General features: G+C 37.0%; 1 protein-coding gene across 1 annotated transcript in view; it reads left to right on the forward strand.

Moving 5' to 3' along the window:
* Nucleotides 1-18,001, forward strand: part of LOC128993928 (dynein axonemal heavy chain 6-like) — a 58,616-nt gene that overhangs the window by 29,206 nt on the left and 11,409 nt on the right. Inside the window, exons 27-42 of the mRNA XM_054418051.1 lie at nt 4,580-4,752; nt 5,157-5,340; nt 5,685-5,850; nt 7,247-7,408; nt 7,643-7,819; nt 8,391-8,587; nt 9,242-9,487; nt 10,013-10,250; nt 10,640-10,800; nt 11,207-11,348; nt 12,388-12,573; nt 12,656-12,828; nt 12,930-13,110; nt 13,702-13,881; nt 14,394-14,630; nt 15,056-15,202. Of these exons, the coding sequence (XP_054274026.1) occupies nt 4,580-4,752; nt 5,157-5,340; nt 5,685-5,850; nt 7,247-7,408; nt 7,643-7,819; nt 8,391-8,587; nt 9,242-9,487; nt 10,013-10,250; nt 10,640-10,800; nt 11,207-11,348; nt 12,388-12,573; nt 12,656-12,828; nt 12,930-13,110; nt 13,702-13,881; nt 14,394-14,630; nt 15,056-15,202 (2,950 nt within the window). The remainder of the gene's footprint in view (nt 1-4,579; nt 4,753-5,156; nt 5,341-5,684; nt 5,851-7,246; nt 7,409-7,642; nt 7,820-8,390; nt 8,588-9,241; nt 9,488-10,012; nt 10,251-10,639; nt 10,801-11,206; nt 11,349-12,387; nt 12,574-12,655; nt 12,829-12,929; nt 13,111-13,701; nt 13,882-14,393; nt 14,631-15,055; nt 15,203-18,001) is intronic.

An 18,001-nucleotide genomic window follows, 5' to 3' on the forward strand; every position in this document is an offset into this window, starting at 1 on the left:
TGCGTGGCTAAGAAATCATGATATTTCTGTAACAAATGACATGTTGAAAGCAGAATTACTGGAGTTAGTGAAAATTAACAAACCTCCAACACGATATGAAGTTGATGAAATGGCAAAGGAGCATGGCCATCGAGTTCTTCGTTTGCCACCGTACCATTGTCATTTTAACCCAATCGAGTTGATTTGGGCTCAAATAAAAGGCTATGCTGCTACGAACAACAAAAAGTTCACAATTACAGAAGTAGACCACTTAACTAAAGAAGCCATAGAGAATGTTAAAGGGTCTGACTGGAAGAAAGTAGTAGATCATACGAAGAACGTAATATTAGAAGCTTGGACGAATGAGGGGTTGATGGAAAATGCTGTTGAGCAAATGATAATAAACATCAATGGAGAAGATGATAGCTCGAGTGAAGAAGAGATCTGGAACAGTGACAATGAAGTTGATGGAATTAGTGAAGAAGAGAATCGGAACAATGTAAATGAAGTAGATGGAATTAGTGAAGAAGACAATTGGAACAATGTAAATGAAGTAGATGGAACCGACAGTGACTTTAGTGATGTTCTCCCCTTATCACCGATTGAAGAAAGAGTAATAGGCTTTGAGGAATACTAAAGTATTTGTATTACTTATCAAGAATGTTTCCCATATAAACTTAGTTATATAATGTAAATAGATTTTGTTTCATCCATGTATTACTTTATAGTCTAACATTAAAATTATTGTTCCACCATTTAATGTATATATTAATTTATCTCCCTAGCTGTAGCTGCAATAATAATAATAATACAGATTTTAAATCATGGTTTTGATGATGAGGAATACATATGTAATTACATTGAGCTAATTAGACTTGATTTAAAGTAACCTCAATTATATTTGTTGTATTTAAAAATATATTTTTTTAAATATTATAATAGCTGATTTTAACCCTGCTACACAACAGGGAGAAGGAAAAAATAGTGCTTCACTATGGTTATAAACAGTATAAGTAGTAAAAATATTAATTGGTTAAGTTGATCTGAAATAAACCAAACAGAATACAGTAATACTGTACAAACAAATTATGACACATAATTTTTATAAGGTAATAAGTTGAAGGAATAACATACAAATAAGTACAGCTGAGGTATTTTTAACTTAGGTATATGGAAATTTTCCTTTGGAAAGCAATTACGACCTTAAAGGGCAATTTATGAACTAATGGATAGTTTTGCGCAAGGTTTCTCGTCATGACGAACATATTAAGGATATGGTTTATGGGGGTGAGACTTGTAGTTTACTCAAAAGTTCATGGATACTTTGGGCTTTATATATGGATTTTGCCTTATTGTCCCATATTAAAATGATAAATTAATAATGTAAAAAATTGTAATATCTGTCACATCGCGAAACTCTTTCACCTGAGTAGTATAGCTCTCCATGTTAAGAAAGAAGTAAATTAAGACATCATCATGTTACGATGAGCCGCACAGTGTAGTGCGGTGCTAGAGAGGCGAGGCAGTCGCAGAGTACGCAGACTAAACAACTTGGCAACACTGTAACTCAGAGTGAGCCGACTCGTCCCGAGCGAACCCGAACACAGCCGAAGCACTGATGTCTCAAACACTCTTTTACTTTTAATTCTACTATAACAAAACATATCAGCTGATATTTTGTCCAAGTACAGTGCAGTCCGGCTAATCCGAACTAATTGGGACTGAACCCCGTTCGGATTAGCTGATTGTTCGGATTAGCCGAAATAATGTAGATAATCAAGATGGAAGCAATTTTAAGGGGTCGTAGTGTCGTAATATGAACGAGCAATACACAAAAACCAATTTTAATAGTCCATTTACTACAACAAAATTAAAAAAACAGTTAAACTTAAATAAGCGCATCAGTTGTGCAATATCTAGCGTGTCAACAATCAACTAGCGTAGAGCGATATGAACGGGTGGGCAGACGTGTATGATGTGACGATAATGCGTGCGGACTGTACGTCTGCACGCACTGCTTAACGAGACTGTACACAGTAGCCTACACGTCTGCCCCCCTCCCCTCACCAATAAACTAGCTCAATTGTCAGAATCGCAACACAACAACACCTTGATCTAGTCTGCTTTTGTTTACGTAGTGCGGTCAGTCACCTGTGGATTTGCGTGTGTACGGGTTTTTAGTGTGATAAGTGCAATGTCTAACAAACGTAAACATAACACTTTGACTCTTAAAGATAAGCTGGAAACTTTAAAACGTTTGGATAATGGTGAAAGTGTGACTAAACTAGCGAAAGAGCTGAACGTTGGCAAAGCTACAATTTGCGACTGGAAAAAAAACCGTGCGAAACTTCAACAATATTGCACAACGTCTTCAGAGGTAACCCTTGAAAATCGGCAAACGGCGCGACAGTCGCAGTATGATAAAGTTGACGAAGCGCTTTTTCTGTGGTTCTCGCAAGAAAGGGAAAGGGGAACCCCTTTAAGTGGACCTATCATTCAAGAAAAGGCAATTCAGTTGAACAATCTGTTAAATGGCGACAGTTCCTTCACAGCCAGCACCGGTTGGTTTGACCGGTGGAAAAAACGTCATGGTATTCAGCAGCTAACTGTCACCGGTGAACAACTTTCCTCAGATCAGGCTGCGGCCCAGGAATACCTTGCTTCATTTGACAATTTAATAAGCGAAGGAAATTATTCCCCCCAACAGATATATAACGCTGACGAAACCGGCCTAAATTTTAGAGCACTGCCAACTAAAATCTTGGCCTCTAAATCAGAAAGTCGTGCTCCTGGTTTTAAAATGTGTAAGGACCGAGTAACCATTATGGCTTGTTCCAATGCTGCTGGTAACCATAAGCTTCCTCTTATGATGATAGGCAAAGCTGCTAAGCCTCGAGCCTTCAAGCATATAAACATGAAGTCACTTCCAGTGTATTACAGGAACCAGAAGAGAGGCTGGATGGACGGGAAACTGTTTAAAGAATGGTTCCATGACCAATTCGTACCATCTGTTAAACGGTTTAGCCAAGAAAATGACATTCCCCCACGTGCTATTCTTTTGCTAGATAATGCACCGTCCCACCCAGATGTCGACGAACTAACATGTGGCGAAATTAAGGCAGCCTTTTTACCTCCAAATGTGACGCCATTATTGCAACCAATGGACCAGGGGGTTTTGCAGGCTCTGAAGCTTAAGTATCGCAAACACTTTTTAAAGTCCCTAATTGAAGATGATACAATCCCCTTGGTTCAAAAAATTAAACAAACGAACGTAAAGGATGTTGTGTATTGGGCAGCTGAATCTTGGGAAAATGTGACAACTGGGGCGATAAGAAAATCGTGGAAAAAGTTGTGGAAATCGTTAGATTTTGAAGAAACCCCTACCGAAAATGACCCAGTTAACTTATTACCAATGATTCGAATCATTCCTGGTTGTGAAAACGCGGTAGAAGAGGACGTGGATGAATGGATGGCGGCAGACGGTACTAGTGCAGAGACTCTGACTGACGATGACATCGTAGCAGCAGTGACGCAAGATCATGTTCAGGGAGACGAGGGGGAGGGTAGTGATGAGGAGCCAGGGGGCGGGGGAGGAGAGGAGAAAGTGACACACAATGAGGCAGCTGCAGCGCTTGACCTTGCCCTTCGCTACTTAGAACAACAGTCTACTGCCACGCCTGCAGATGTGATGTTCATGAGAAAATGGCGGAACTACGCGGCAAAAAACAGACTTACTAAACTGCAGCAAATGACAATGCGGGACTTCATGTCCAATAACAAGTAGGCCTAACCAAAGTTAATTTTTCAGTACGGTATGTGCAATATTTCTTACAAAATAATTCTTTGTTTTATTTGTTTTTTATTACGATTTGTAAATTTAAACTTTACGTAATAAACAAACCATTGTATTCCTTAATTGATTACTCTGTTTATACTTCATTTCAAGATGTTTTACCTTTCCCATTGTATTTTATATAGTGCAAATTTATTAAAATTAATATCGGGAACGTGTTCGGATTAAGCGGACGTTCGGATTAACCGTGTTCGGATTAGCGGGACTCAAGTGTACAGTGGAACTCCAACGATCCGAATCAATTCTGTACCACATTTGGATGGTAAAAAGTTCAGATAATTTGACTCTTACTGAAATTCAGGGCATTTTACAGGCCCAGTCAAGCCGTGCTTTTACTATAGCGATCACAGAACGTGTCTGTGAAAATTTTGTGATCAAAAGATTTACGGTTTTGCCGCAATTGCAGAGGATGAGTATGATTTTCGTGACCGCGGGAGAGGTTTTAGATTTTCCTGGCTTCTTCCTACTAAAAAACCATTCTTATTTCTGTGGTTTTAGGTTTTTTCACATTTTTGGTAAGGTGAGGTATTAGGCATTGAATAATTGGTGATTTGGATAGTTTGAGTTTGGATAATTGGAGTTCTTCTGTATGGGAGTTCTTCAGAGATTAGTTTGGAGTGAAAAGAAATAAATTAGTAACATTTTGTATTAAACTTGATATACTTTTAATGTACACAATTTAAGTTTATCACTGAGATATCTGTAGTTTAGATTACAAAAATAAAGCTAAACAAACACTATTTTCAGATGTTCTCAGATCGAGCTCACAGGCTCCTATGATTACAATTCTTTTCATGAAGACTTGCGAAAGATGTGTTTTTCTGCTGGAGCGCTGAACCAAGACACAGTATTTCTGTTTACTGACACCCAGATTGTCGTAGAGGAGTTTCTTGAGGACATAAACAATTTATTAAATTCAGGTTAGTAATGTTTATAATTTGTTGTTTTACTTTTGACTTTTATTTTTTGTTCTGTTAAACTTAAGTTTTGTGAAGATTTAGTAGGAAGTAATTTTATTTTACTACAATTTCAGGATCTACCTTATGTAAAATTAAGCCTAGTCGGTTCAGTATTTTTTCATTCACCTGAAACAAGCTCACATAAACTACCTCTCCTTTATAATATTTGTATTGATCCTTTATTGTATAACATCCTTTATAATATGTACCCCCTGTTATAATACGCTAAATGTATCGTTCTATACTCGTCACAAAAGTCCCATTTCAGGGCTCGATATGGGTCACTTTTGTGACTAGTAGTGAAATATACTATTTGTTGTAAACGAGTCCATAAATAGTTATATGTGACTTGTGTATTTTTACAGGAGAGGTTCCTAACTTGTTTGAGTCGGATGAGTATGAAAAAGTGATCATTGCCTGTCGACCAGCTGCCAAAGAGGCTGGAGTCAACGAGGCTAACAGAGACGGAATATTTGACTTCTTCATCTCTAAAGTTCGCAACAAACTGCATCTCGTCATTTGTATGAGCCCTGTGGGAGATTCTTTTAGGTAGGTGAAAACTGTAACGAAGGCCAAAACTGCCTAGATAATCTTTTGTTCACTAAGATATTTTTTAGTTCAGGAAGTAGATACCATTAGTTGTGTTGGTGTTTACCTGGTTTATTCATAGGATCCCAGCTTCCTTGAGTGTACTTGGATTAGTAAAAATAATAAAAAATCTAAAAAAAATCACAAATTAATAAATTATGTAAAAAAATAAATTTATGCTCAAGCTTTAAAACTTGTTTCTCACCTAAAGATATGATCAGATCCATCTTGTGATAACTGTCTTTTTACTAATCATGATGTTGTCTGCAATTATTACTCATACATGTCAATTTAATCTTTGCCAGGAGGAGATGCAGAATGTTCCCTTCGTTAGTGAACTGTTGTACAATCGACTGGTTCGTGGATTGGCCAATGGAAGCTCTGTTGTCAGTGGCCCAAGACGCTCTGAAGGATACAATCAAGGCTGATGTGGTCGAGGACATGGCTAAGATGTGCTATACGATACATCAGGTATTCATCATTATACCAGTAATTATATTTTTCCCTACCCAGTTATGTGTAATGCTCAGAAATTACAACTGAAGATTCAAAGATTCAAAGATTATATTAGACCATTAAGTTTGTACAATAGGCTACGTCAAAGTACAATAAAAATTCAATAAAACTAAATATAAAAAGGAAAACAAACAAACAAAACTGCAAATCCAAACAGCAAACCATGCAAAGGTAAATAAAAATTAGGCATACCTTTTTATCATCGGGTCCATGCACTACATGATTTTTCAACCTTTTAAAGCCTCAAAATAATCGTCACATTTATAGTAAGGATTTGTTAGTAGCCAATTCTTTAACACTTTCATAAACTTCAATTTTGACAAGTTTCTAATGCTAACAGGCAGAGCATTGAAAAATTTGAAACCTGAAACAGGGAAACACTTTTGACTTTTACTTAGCCTATTGCTAGGAGTATGTTCATCATTACAAGTTCTAGTGCTATACGGATGGATGTCTCTATTGAAAATAAGATAATTTTCCATCGATTTGATAGCTTCTAAACACTGGTAAATATATACATTGATGACACTCATGATCTGCATATCAACAAAAAATATTCTACAATGTGCTCTAAAAGGCAAATTACACATCACACGAATTGCTCTTTTTTGTAGCACGAGGACCTTCTGAACCTGTGGGGAGTGACCCCAAAGCCTGGTTCCATACACAACGTGTGACTGAAAAAAAGAGAAAAATGCTAGTCTCACAAAGTCAGGAGGCAATTCAGATGTTAATTTCCTCAAAAGACAAATTACTCGGTTTAGTTAAGTACATTGGGCGTTGACATGTTCATCCCACACAAGCTCAGAGTCCAAAGTAAAGCCCAAGAGTTTGACAGAGTCACAAACAGAATTAGTTTTACTTAAGCTAAACATTATTTCTTGGGGTTTCTTGTCATTAAGAGCCAGTTTGTTCCCTGAAAACCATTCAGAAGTTATGTTAAACAATCTTTTTGCGGAGTTACAAGCCAAAAAGTTGGTGGTGAAAAATCCACCAAAGGCTCCACCAAGTTGTACGCAAAAATTGAGTCCAAATTTGTCTTATAGCTTATTGGCATTTGAGTCCGAGGTTAGTTAAGTTGTTAAAGGAATGGGTTGGGATAAAGCTGAGACATATAATTTTGAACTGTAATTTTTACAGCATTGAGGGTTGTACAATTGGAGTTGAAAGGCCCATAACATACTAAATTTTAAACAAAATCAAAACATTGGGAAGTAAAATCAGTAATAAAACTCTAATAAAATTTATAAGATGCCTACCTAATCAAAAAGTCATTATTTTTGGTTTACAAATATTTGGCTGTATGCCTACATGTTTAAAATCGCTTGAATTCTAATAATTTAAATTTTAGAGCGTTGGAGACATGACAGTGAGATATTACGAGGAAATGCGAAGACACTACTATGTGACGCCCAGCAGTTACCTGGAGCTGTTGAAGCAGTACAAGAGCTTGTTGGAGAGAAAAACTAAACAAACAACTCAAATGAGGGATCGTATACAAAATGGACTGACAGTGAGTCTAACTTGTTGAATTTTATTTAATCTATGAAATGTGGGAAAAGGAATTTGCTGCTGCCTAGAGCTTATATGAGTTGTATTAGTTTTTTATTGAACTGTCTTCTTAACAGATTAAAAGAGTTTTTATTATCTACCCCACCCACATGAATACCTACCTATCAAAAGCTTCATGCAAAGATAATATAATCAAACTATTGCTGTATGAAAAATAAATTTGTTTTGTGAACAGAAACTGTATGAGACAAATGAACTGGTGGCAACAATGAAGGTCGAGCTCGTGGAAATGGAACCTCAGCTGAAAATAAAGTCTGAAGCCACTGCAAAGCTGATGAAAAATTTGATAAGAGAGAAAGCACAAGCGGATGAAGTGCGACAAGTGGTCGTTAATGACGAGGCGGTTGTAAAGGTATGTTGTACTATTCTTTGGATCCTTTGCCCCTCCTTCACATTCTAGGACGCTATGTTTTAGCCTGGAACTGGTGTAACTCATTCTTAAGGCTAGTCCTAGAGAGTCACGGCATTATCAAACCCATTGGTGATTATTGGGATTTGAACCCGGGACCTCGGGCTCTGTAGCCCCACGCCCTACTACTAAACAGGAGCGAGCTGGTCTAGTGGAGTGCGGGACTTCAGTCCCTGAGGTCCTGGGTTCAAACCCCGCTAAATCACCAATGGATTTTATCCAAGTGATATTGCTGCAACCTCTAGGTCTAGCCTGAAGTAATGTTAAAAACAATCACAGGCTTGGGCCCAGTGTCATAGGACAAAAAAAATGTCTCCCCTGACTTTTGATTCTAAATTCATCCTCTATATGGACCAGCTGCTACGAGTATTTAATTTTAAAACATCATAAATATATAACAAGTTTTTCAACTCAATGAGAATGTCCCTGAATACGCCTCTCATATTGTATGCTTATTGTTTGCTGTATTTGAAGTACTTTGTTATAACTGGCTCTGTTGTATTCCAACAACCAGATGAAAGCGGCAGAGATGCAGACACTGGCAGATGAGGCCCAGGCAGACCTAGACCTGGCCTTGCCTGCCATGGAGGCTGCGTCCAAGGCTCTAGAGAGTCTCAATAAAGCGGATATCAACGAACTCAGAGTGTTCAACAAACCTCCCCATCTGGTCAAGTTTGTCATGGAAGCTGTCTGTCTACTGCTCGGGGTCAAGTAAGTATCACTAGTGACTACTGATGTAGACATCACATTACCATGTTGAAGCTGTTGTCAGTTTAGATGAAAATTGATGTTTAATTTACCCACCAACAGAGTGTGCTGATGTCAATTAGTAATTTCTGTCGAATACTTTAACTTATTAACCAAAGCAAACTTAACTAAGACTTGCTGTAAACCGTAGCATCTCTTTAGTCACATCAATCATCGTAGTATCAAACACTACAGGAGGCAATATAGGTTTAAAGTAGCGCTTTCTGTGAGTGACTGATTAAAATATGTTCTTGAATATTTGGCTACAACTGGTCGGATGTCTACTTTAGTATCTACATGACAATGGCCGTTGCATTGAAAGGTTTTTTTATTTTCATACTTACATTTGTTTGGTACTGACACACCATAGTATATATTTAAACGCAAAGATAATTAAGTTGAATGAATGAGTATATAGTTTTGTTACTGACTAAAATCAATTAGTTCAATTAATTAGTCAATTAGTTAATTAGTGGAATCAATAGTTTATGGTCCAATTTGAATCATTAACAGTGTGTTTTCTTAACTTGAACACATTAAAAACGTGTTATTCAATTGATACCTGCCCTTTAGTGGTTTATACTTTTCTTAACCTTGTATAACATTTTCTGATTCCAGGACAGACTGGGCATCTGCCAAGCAAGTACTGGGAGATGTTAATTTCCTGAAGAAGCTACAGGATTACGACAAGGATCGTATCCCGGATTCAATGCTGAAGAAGCTCAAGGAGTACATAGAACACCCGGAGTTTGTCCCGGACCTGGTCGCCACCCAGAGCAAGGTTTGCCGTTCTATGTGTATGTGGGTGCGGGCGATTGATAGCTACGCTGTCACGTTCCGCATTGTCGACCCCAAGAGGAAAAAGTGAGTGATGGTTGTAGTATTTATGATTACAAAGACAATTATTAACCCTTTTAGTGCTACAGCGTTGTTCACAGTAATAATTTAGCTATCAGCATTGGTGTGAGAACGCCACTCTTTGTATATTGCATATGCAACAATTATTGGCTGATTCAGGCGTCAATTCAGTCTGAAAGTTTTTAATTAGCAATTGCAGACTCATTTTGTGTTTTCAATGGTGATAGAAGCAAACTGTTATGTTTCATTCAGTGAGGCCGAGATGGAACAAAAGCAGTTTCCTCTACAATTGGTATAGCCCATAAGATGGTAAATTTATCTAATGTGATACAGTTCTGCAAAAGGTGTACAATAGGAGGAACATTCAAGGTCAGATTGTCTTACGCACGCTTTATAATATTTTTCACCAAATCATTGCAAGTGCAAAGGTAACTTCAGCTTTCCTTCTAATGGAGGGATATAGATGAGGATGAGATCTCAACTTTGGTATCCAAAAGTCAATGCTACTGGCCTGTTGTGATATTTTTACAGGGTGGAGGCAGCAGAGAAGGAGCTAGGTGAAGTAATGGCAGTGCTGAGACAGAAGCAGCAGAACTTGGCTGATGTAGAGGCCCAGATAGCCAAGCTGGAGGCCACGTATGACGCCAGTGTGGCTGAGAAGGCTAGCCTGGAGGCCAAGATGTCCCAATGTAGTGCTAGGCTGGGCAGAGCTGGTAGACTCACTATGGCCTTGGGTGATGAGCAAGTGCGGTGGGAACAGTCCGTTGAGGTCAGTTGGTCATTTATTAAAAAACTTTGTTGAGTTTGTTTTACAGTAATTGCATACTATGCTGCATGGTCAGTTCCCACTAAGGCCTGACGATGACAGTTTTTTTTACAAATCTTTAATGGTGTACATTTTAAAAGAAGTATGTCTCTTGAGTTAAAGTCTTCAATTGTGATAAAGCCTTCAATAACAATCAATTGAGTAAAAGTTGAAAGAACCCACAAATACAAACAAAATATTGTCTGATATATCTTTTAACATTTTAGCACTTGTAGTTTTGATAGTTTTGGCACTGATTTTACCTCCAAAATAAAGTCTTTGTCTTCTGTCAGATGCAATTTCTGTAGATTTGTATCCCATTTTCAAGATAACTGTCCTGATGTTTTGTTCAGGAGCTGGGTAGAGCATTGAAGAACCTGACAGGAGATGTGTTGGTGGCTGCTGCCTGTATGGCTTACCTCGGAGCCTTCACCAGTTCCTACAGAGAGGAACTTACCCGCTTGTGGACCAAACAGCTGATTGATCTGCAAATACCTGCTTCTCCACTGTTCAGGTACTATAGTTCGGCCGCTGAGAAAGCGACCTCCTCCAGCATTGGTTTAGCATTAGCGCGCAGGTCGTTTTCTAAGCGGCCGAACTATAGTTGTATACTTGAACCTAGGAAGAGGGAAACATTTGTACTGTATCAAGCGTTTTGTGTTTGATGTCACGTGAAAGTTTAGGTTTCTATTTGGTGTTTGTTTGACAACCGATTTCATTGATTGTTGTCAATAGTATAACATTTGATTTGGTATAACATTTGATTACTGTAATCAAACGTCATACATTAGTATAAACAAATTATGCTCGTTATCTCAACCATTCTGTTGACCATCTTTCATCCAAATTTGGGTTGGTTGAAATACACCTTGGTAAAGCCCCCATCTGAAACATTGATTTATTGATGTTGGTGTTGGCAGCTTGATAGCAGTGCTGGCAGATCCCTATGAGATACGGACGTGGAACAGTTGTGGTCTGCCTAGGGACAATGTGTCTACTGAGAACGCCATCTTGGTCACACAGGCCGGTCGTTGGCCTCTCATGATTGACCCTCAGGAGCAGGTAATCTTGTCACAATATAGTTGTAATAGGAGGGTCAAATATTGTAAAGAGGAAGTGTTTGGCAATGTTGTGTGAGTAGGCTGGTAGTGTTGTTAAACAATAACTTGTTGTGCTGACCTACTGAAAGCTGTTGCTTTAAGTAGGCCAGTGCACTTGATCAGGGGGTCAGTTTTTGTGTGGAGTGGTTTGTGTGGTGCACCAGAGGATGGGGTCCTGCTGGGGGAGCTGGAGCCCAAGGCCAAGAGCCTTGGGTCCAGGTAAGAAAATGTTAAGGGTTCTCAAAATTGGGGTTTAGGGCCTTTTCTAAATTGGGGTTTCAGTTTCTAACTAAATTATTTATTCAGTTCCAGTCTACTCTACCTTTTTGATTGTTAGTTAATTTTTGTGTTCTTTGTGTTGTTTTGAGTAATTAATAAAGTTGGGATTTGTAAGCGAGTTTCATTCCTGAGCTACGTCACCCAAAGTAGCGGTAAGTATTCCAAGAGGAGAAATACATACCGTTACATAGTATTCTTAGTCGAACGCAGAAATAGGGGTCTGCGAATCCCAACAGTTGGTCTGACGTGACGGTTCGGACACAAAATAATTTTTAGGTCAAATTTGCTCAAGTTGAGTGAGCCGAGCTTTTACTTTTGGGATCAAAATAAAAGATAATCTTGGATATTTTTGCTGTCGCAGAAGTTACGGTGATCGCGGGGACGATAAGGGTCTTTTGATTCTGTGAGCAACATGTGCTTATTGCAGTCATATAAATTATTTGTTTTAACTTTCATGCAATTTTACTAAATTTCCATCTAATCCAGACCATTGGTAATTTTGTTTTTTTTTACAATCAGTCTTATATATTTCCTTTCTTTCAGATTTTTTTTCTCATTTATAAATTACCCTTCAACCCTTCCAATATCTGCTTCTTTATTTTTCTTAATAGTTTTTATTTTATTTTTCAGAATAGTTTGATTAATATTATGGTGAGTGTCTATTAAGTTTACACCAACAGCTACATTGATTCAATGATTCATTCCTTTCAAATGATTTTCAGGCAAACCAATGGATTCGCCAAATGGAGGCAAACCACAGTTTGAAAATCGTCAAACTCACAGATTCCAACTACGTACGAATGTTGGAGGCCGGCATCAGAATTGGAATGCCTGTGTTAATTGAGGAAGTCGGAGAAGTATTGGACCCCACGTTGGGCCCAATCATGCTGAAGCAAACTTTTATCCAGGTAAATTATGTTTTCATTCTTGTAGTGTTTGGTTCTATAAACACAATTTGTGTTCAAATTCAAGAACAATTTTTTCTTCTAGGGAGGAAGATTGATGATACGCCTAGGAGATGTTGATGTGGAGTATGATTCAAATTTCCGTTTGTATGTAACAACCAAACTATCCAACCCACACTACCTTCCTGAGGTCTGCATTCAAGTGACTCTGATCAACTTTACCGTAACTCTCTCCGGTCTGGAGGATCAGCTGTTGGCGTAAGTTTAAATACAGATTATCAGAGTAAAATATGGTATAGTAATTTTATTGTAACAGATTTAAAATAGTAAAACTATTAACTGTTAAATAATTATTTCAGAGATGTTGTGAGGCTAGAAAAGCCAGATCTTGAAAGCCAGAGAACAGAACTCATTGTCAGGATCAATAATGATAAAGGCCAGTTAAAAGCAATCGAAGATAAAATCCTCAAGCTTCTGTTTGCCAGTGAAGGGAACATTTTAGATGACGAAGAATTGATAGAAACCCTGAACGAAAGCAAAGTACCGTACCTTTATGGGTTTGATAAATAGAAAACTGTAGTTAGTCAATTTTGTTTTTGTATTTTTGTATTTATAGGTTGCTACAGTTGGATTTTAGCTTTACATTTATGTTTGACATTTTCTTGGTTGTTTATTTGCAGCACTGTCTCACATTTGAACTACTTATTTAGATCAAATTCACTCACATAGTGTGCAAAAGTAAAACTCAGTACATTTATTTATCACTACAACTAAATTGATCACTGTAATAATGTCGGACTTTGTAGCGTTTTCAGTTCATCAATATCTCATATAAACCAATAATTAGTTTTATTTCATTTCCAATGCTTAGTTTTTTTTTAAATATTATGTATTTGTTATTTCAGTAATTTATATTGATTGTTAGTGCATGGTTTACAGGGTGTTTTCAAAGAGATAAAGTAAAGTAAGATAATCACCAATAACTTCCAGTAATGGGGAAAATTTAAATTTATTAGATTTTTTTTTAATAAAAAAATAGCTTTAAAATATATAATTGCTGCACAAAATGGTACAGTTACAACCTGCCCACTCTAGCAAACCACTATAGATGAAGATTTGTTGTGTTCACAGGAAACGTCAGCCATCATCGGAGCGCGGGTGATGGAAGCGGAGGCTACAGAAGAGAAGATCTCAACGGCCAGAGAGAAGTACAGAACAGTGGCCAACCGTGGGTCTCTACTGTACTTTGTGGTGGCAGACCTGGCCAATATAGACCCCATGTACCAGTTTTCACTCAAGTACTTCAACCAGGTATATCTATTGTAGTATTGTTGAAAATAATTTGTCTTTACATCAGAGTCTCATTAAACAAAGCTGTCTGTTGTGGTTTGTGAAATACTAATGAGGATGTCCAATCTGACAAAATAAATATTGAAGTGCAGGAATACTATCAATTGATATTGATGTCATTTAAGAAAACAATTTTGTTCTTCAACATTTTAGTCAAGCCTCTTTTCATGTAGCCCACTTTATAAATTTCACAGAAAAAATAAGCTAAATTCTACCAAACTGTCACTTCCTCTTGTTAATGAAACATAGCCCTTTTTCTTTTAAACTCATAGTCTAAAACCCCCATTTGGGGAACAAGTTAGTCTTTACCTCTTTCAGTTGAATTCTCTGAAAATGGCTGTCCGCAACAACAAGGCATTTATTAGCACTGAAATGAGCTTATCTCTTTGAAGTGTTTGTACACATTCATTAGTTTGTAGTGTCACTAGTGATTGTGGAGCTTATTGTTTATGTCTTTGAACTTTACTTTCCAGGTGTTCAACGGTGTGATTGTGTCGAGCCCAGCTGCCTCGGAGCTGTCAGAGCGTCTGCAGATCCTGGTAGATGAGATCACGCTGGCCGTCTACACCAACGTGTCGCGCGGGCTGTTTGAGCGCCACAAGCTAGTGTTCAGTTTCATGTTGTGCGCCAGTATCTACCGAGGCGCCGGCGCCATCAGTAACGCCGAGTGGAGCTTCTTACTGAGAGGCGCTGTCACTGGATCTGGCGCTGTATGTTGCTTCATCATGCTTGTCATTTGCTTCGCTGTATTATAGCTTCGTATAATATATTGTCAATTTTTAATTTTTGTTTATAATTTATTTGGGAAATCTTTCTAACATAAAGCTATTAATTACTATTTGAATAGCGAACAGTCAACACAATTAACTCCCAAGGCTATACTATTTCTTAACTATTAAGATAAAGAGAGAATTACTGCAAGGGAATTTTTATCCTTTATACATAGCAGCTATTTTCGGAGCTTGAAACAAACAATGTTCTGTATAAAATCATAATTGTTTTGTGGTAACAGATTAAATTACCAAAAAAATAATACATACTCTGCATTAAGAAACCAAATCATATTATCACTTATAAGCTGACAAGTTAAATTAATCTATTGAGACATATTTTATACATAGTTTATTTTTGACAGGACCAACCCAACAAGCCTAACGTGCCAACATTGTCAGACAATCAGTGGTCTTGTGTTTTGTATTTGACTCAAAACTTTCCATCCTTTCAACATCTACAGTCAGAATGCACAAGTATAATAACCATCTCTGTGGGAGACTTTGAACAGGTTTGTAGAAAATTATATCCTTTAAGTTATTTTGTGGATGGGAAAAGGGTTGATGGTGGTTGTTGAGTAGAGGAAATACATTACATAAGTGTTAGTATTGGTTGTTGTTAGGGGTCTGCGGTGCACCGAAAAAGTCGGTCCGGTACGGTACAAGCTTAATTACCGTCATTGGTTCGGTACAGCATTTTACGCGGTACAAATTCGGTTCGGTACAGCCTATTATAATAATAAATTACTTATCATAGTCAAGGTGGTTTGTTCTGAGCACATGAAAGTCTTATCAGATGTTTGTTTACATCTTCATAATTTATTACTAGGGTGATGATGCAATAAAAAAAACTCATTAGCAGTCCCAAATCCATTAAAATTTTATCACGACAATAATTGTTGTATTCTAGTACTTCCAAGAACTGTTGAGTTTTATCACTTTTAGCGAATTTCCCTATAGGGAAGTAGCTATTACCGTAGGTGGCACGGTAAGACCTAGACCCGGGACCGATTTACTTTTTCATTTTGATGTCCCCAGAGGCCAAAAACACCATTCGTTCAAATTTTTATATATGTATATATATATATATAGACATATATATATATATAGATATATATATATATATATATACGTCCGTGAACGCGATAACTTGAGTAATTTTTGTCCGATTTTGATGAAATTTGGTTTAAAGGTGTAAAGCGGGATAAACTTGAATGAGTTCGCGAACCAGCACGATCGGATGATGAGAACGGGGCTTTACGGGGGGTTTTATGGGGTAAAAATTGGTTTTTCTCACTTTTGACCCTCAAAACACAAAATTTTCCGATTTCTCTTTAGACCTTTTTAAAGAGCTTAAAAAAACAAATAATTTAGTATATAAAAGTATTTTTGTTCGATTATTGGTAACGGAGAAAATTTAAGAAATTGTAAATTTAAAATTCCCATGTTATTCTTATGGAGAATATTGTCAAATGTTGTAGTTTGCTTGTTTATCGATATATTTTGATCAAACTTGGCAAATTTATTTATTTTGTACTAAGCTATCAATATTTTACTCAAAAACACACTTTATTAGTTTCCTTGTAGCAGCAAACCTAGGTACTCGTTAAACCTAATGTTATTAAAATATATTTAACTAATAAACTAAACAGACAAATGGAAATTCGCTTAGTCGGCAGGTTTGCTGCGGCGGGGGTATTATTCCTTTACGACTTTCCCCAATTCTATTTTATCATATGATGACTGTAAATGTTATCTCTAACTCAGTCAGTATTTTCGTGAATATTCAATTTGCTGCTGGCCATTGCCTACTGCCATAAAACTGTTTATGGCAACATATTAAAGTCGGTACTACAGTAGACCCCCTCTTAACCGACCTCGTATTAACCGATAATTGGATTATCCGCCTTCGATCGTAAAATAGTAGTCGTAGTTTGTTTTAACCGACCTTGCTTTGAGAGCAGCTCGTTTTAACCGCCGCTTTCTAGGAATCTCGGCATTTCCGCTCCCACGCTGGGCGATGAGAACCGAACCATACGCTTATCTCCACAGAATATGACTAAGAATAAGTTATTTTGTGTCGATCACAAAAAATATAGCACAGCCTATCGTCAGTTTGTCATCATCGTTCGTAGCTCGAGCGCATCTGATCTGTTCGTTATCTGTGCGGCAATTTTATAACATCATAAAGTGTGTTACGATTTTGAGAACTGATTATCTTATCGCTGGAGTAAACAAACAACGCAACTTGTAGAGAGGGCAGGGAAGGGGGGTTAACAACTCCAAGGTCAAGATAGTTTTTGTGCCTCGAGCCTCCAGTGAGAGGCTATAAATAAACGTCCTGTCTTGTAACAAAATGGTTGCTTGTATCTTTAATTTTGACAAAAGGTTCTGTACCTCATTACGATGGATTTGTAAAGCATCAATTAATAAATTACAGTACTAAAGCTATTAAAATAGGAATTTTATTGACTCTTGCCTAGTATTATAATATATTCCACTGAAAGTAGGCCTATTTGACTTAACCGTGTTTTGTGTTTATTTGTGACTTTTCTATCAATAGGAAAAAGGAGATAAGAGTAGTTTATTTGATAAATAATGCAATTATGATTCCAAAATAATGATCATATAATTCCAAATGAATAGCACTTCATTATGTTATGATTTTAGGGATTATCCGTTTTATCCGACCTTTTGAGTTTTCCGACCTAGGTCCGGTCCCATTAGGGTCGGTTAAGAGGGGGTCTACTGTAATCTACAATCTTATTTTATAAGTTAAGATATTTGTTATGGATAATTTATCTTTCTATTGATGAAACCACAAGCGTAGTAGTTGTTGTTTGCATATTTTTTTCCGTTATGCAAGCCTACTCGGTCTTAAATTAATGTCATTGCATGTTCTGTATCTTGTCTTATATTTTTGGATGTGGCTGTTAAGGTTGAAATGTTTTTTGTCTCTTAGATTTTTTTTATTGTTTTAAAGGTACTTTATGCAATCTAAATCTTATGAACTAGAATTATGATAGTGATTTTGCTACCCTCATTGTAACCTACTCAATTTATATAGGCCATCCTAAATAATTAGGTCTAGGCCTGGGTCTTTTGACTCTTTGGAAGATCCTTAAAATATACTAAGAAAATTGGATTGAGTCTGAGTTAATGAACTAATGATTGATATTTGTGGATGTTAACTTTGTAAATGAAAAGACAATAATATTAATCTGTGGTAATCCAAATTTTAGTGTAAGAAAAAAACTTTGCAAAAGATGTATCCATCTTATAAGTAGTTTTCAGGCTGATAAAAAAGATGC

The sequence above is a fragment of the Macrosteles quadrilineatus genome, unplaced genomic scaffold (genome assembly GCF_028750875.1).
Source record: "Macrosteles quadrilineatus isolate MER2022 unplaced genomic scaffold, UCM_ALF_1.0 Scaffold_5__1_contigs__length_97177068, whole genome shotgun sequence".
Lineage (NCBI taxonomy): Eukaryota > Metazoa > Arthropoda > Insecta > Hemiptera > Cicadellidae > Macrosteles > Macrosteles quadrilineatus.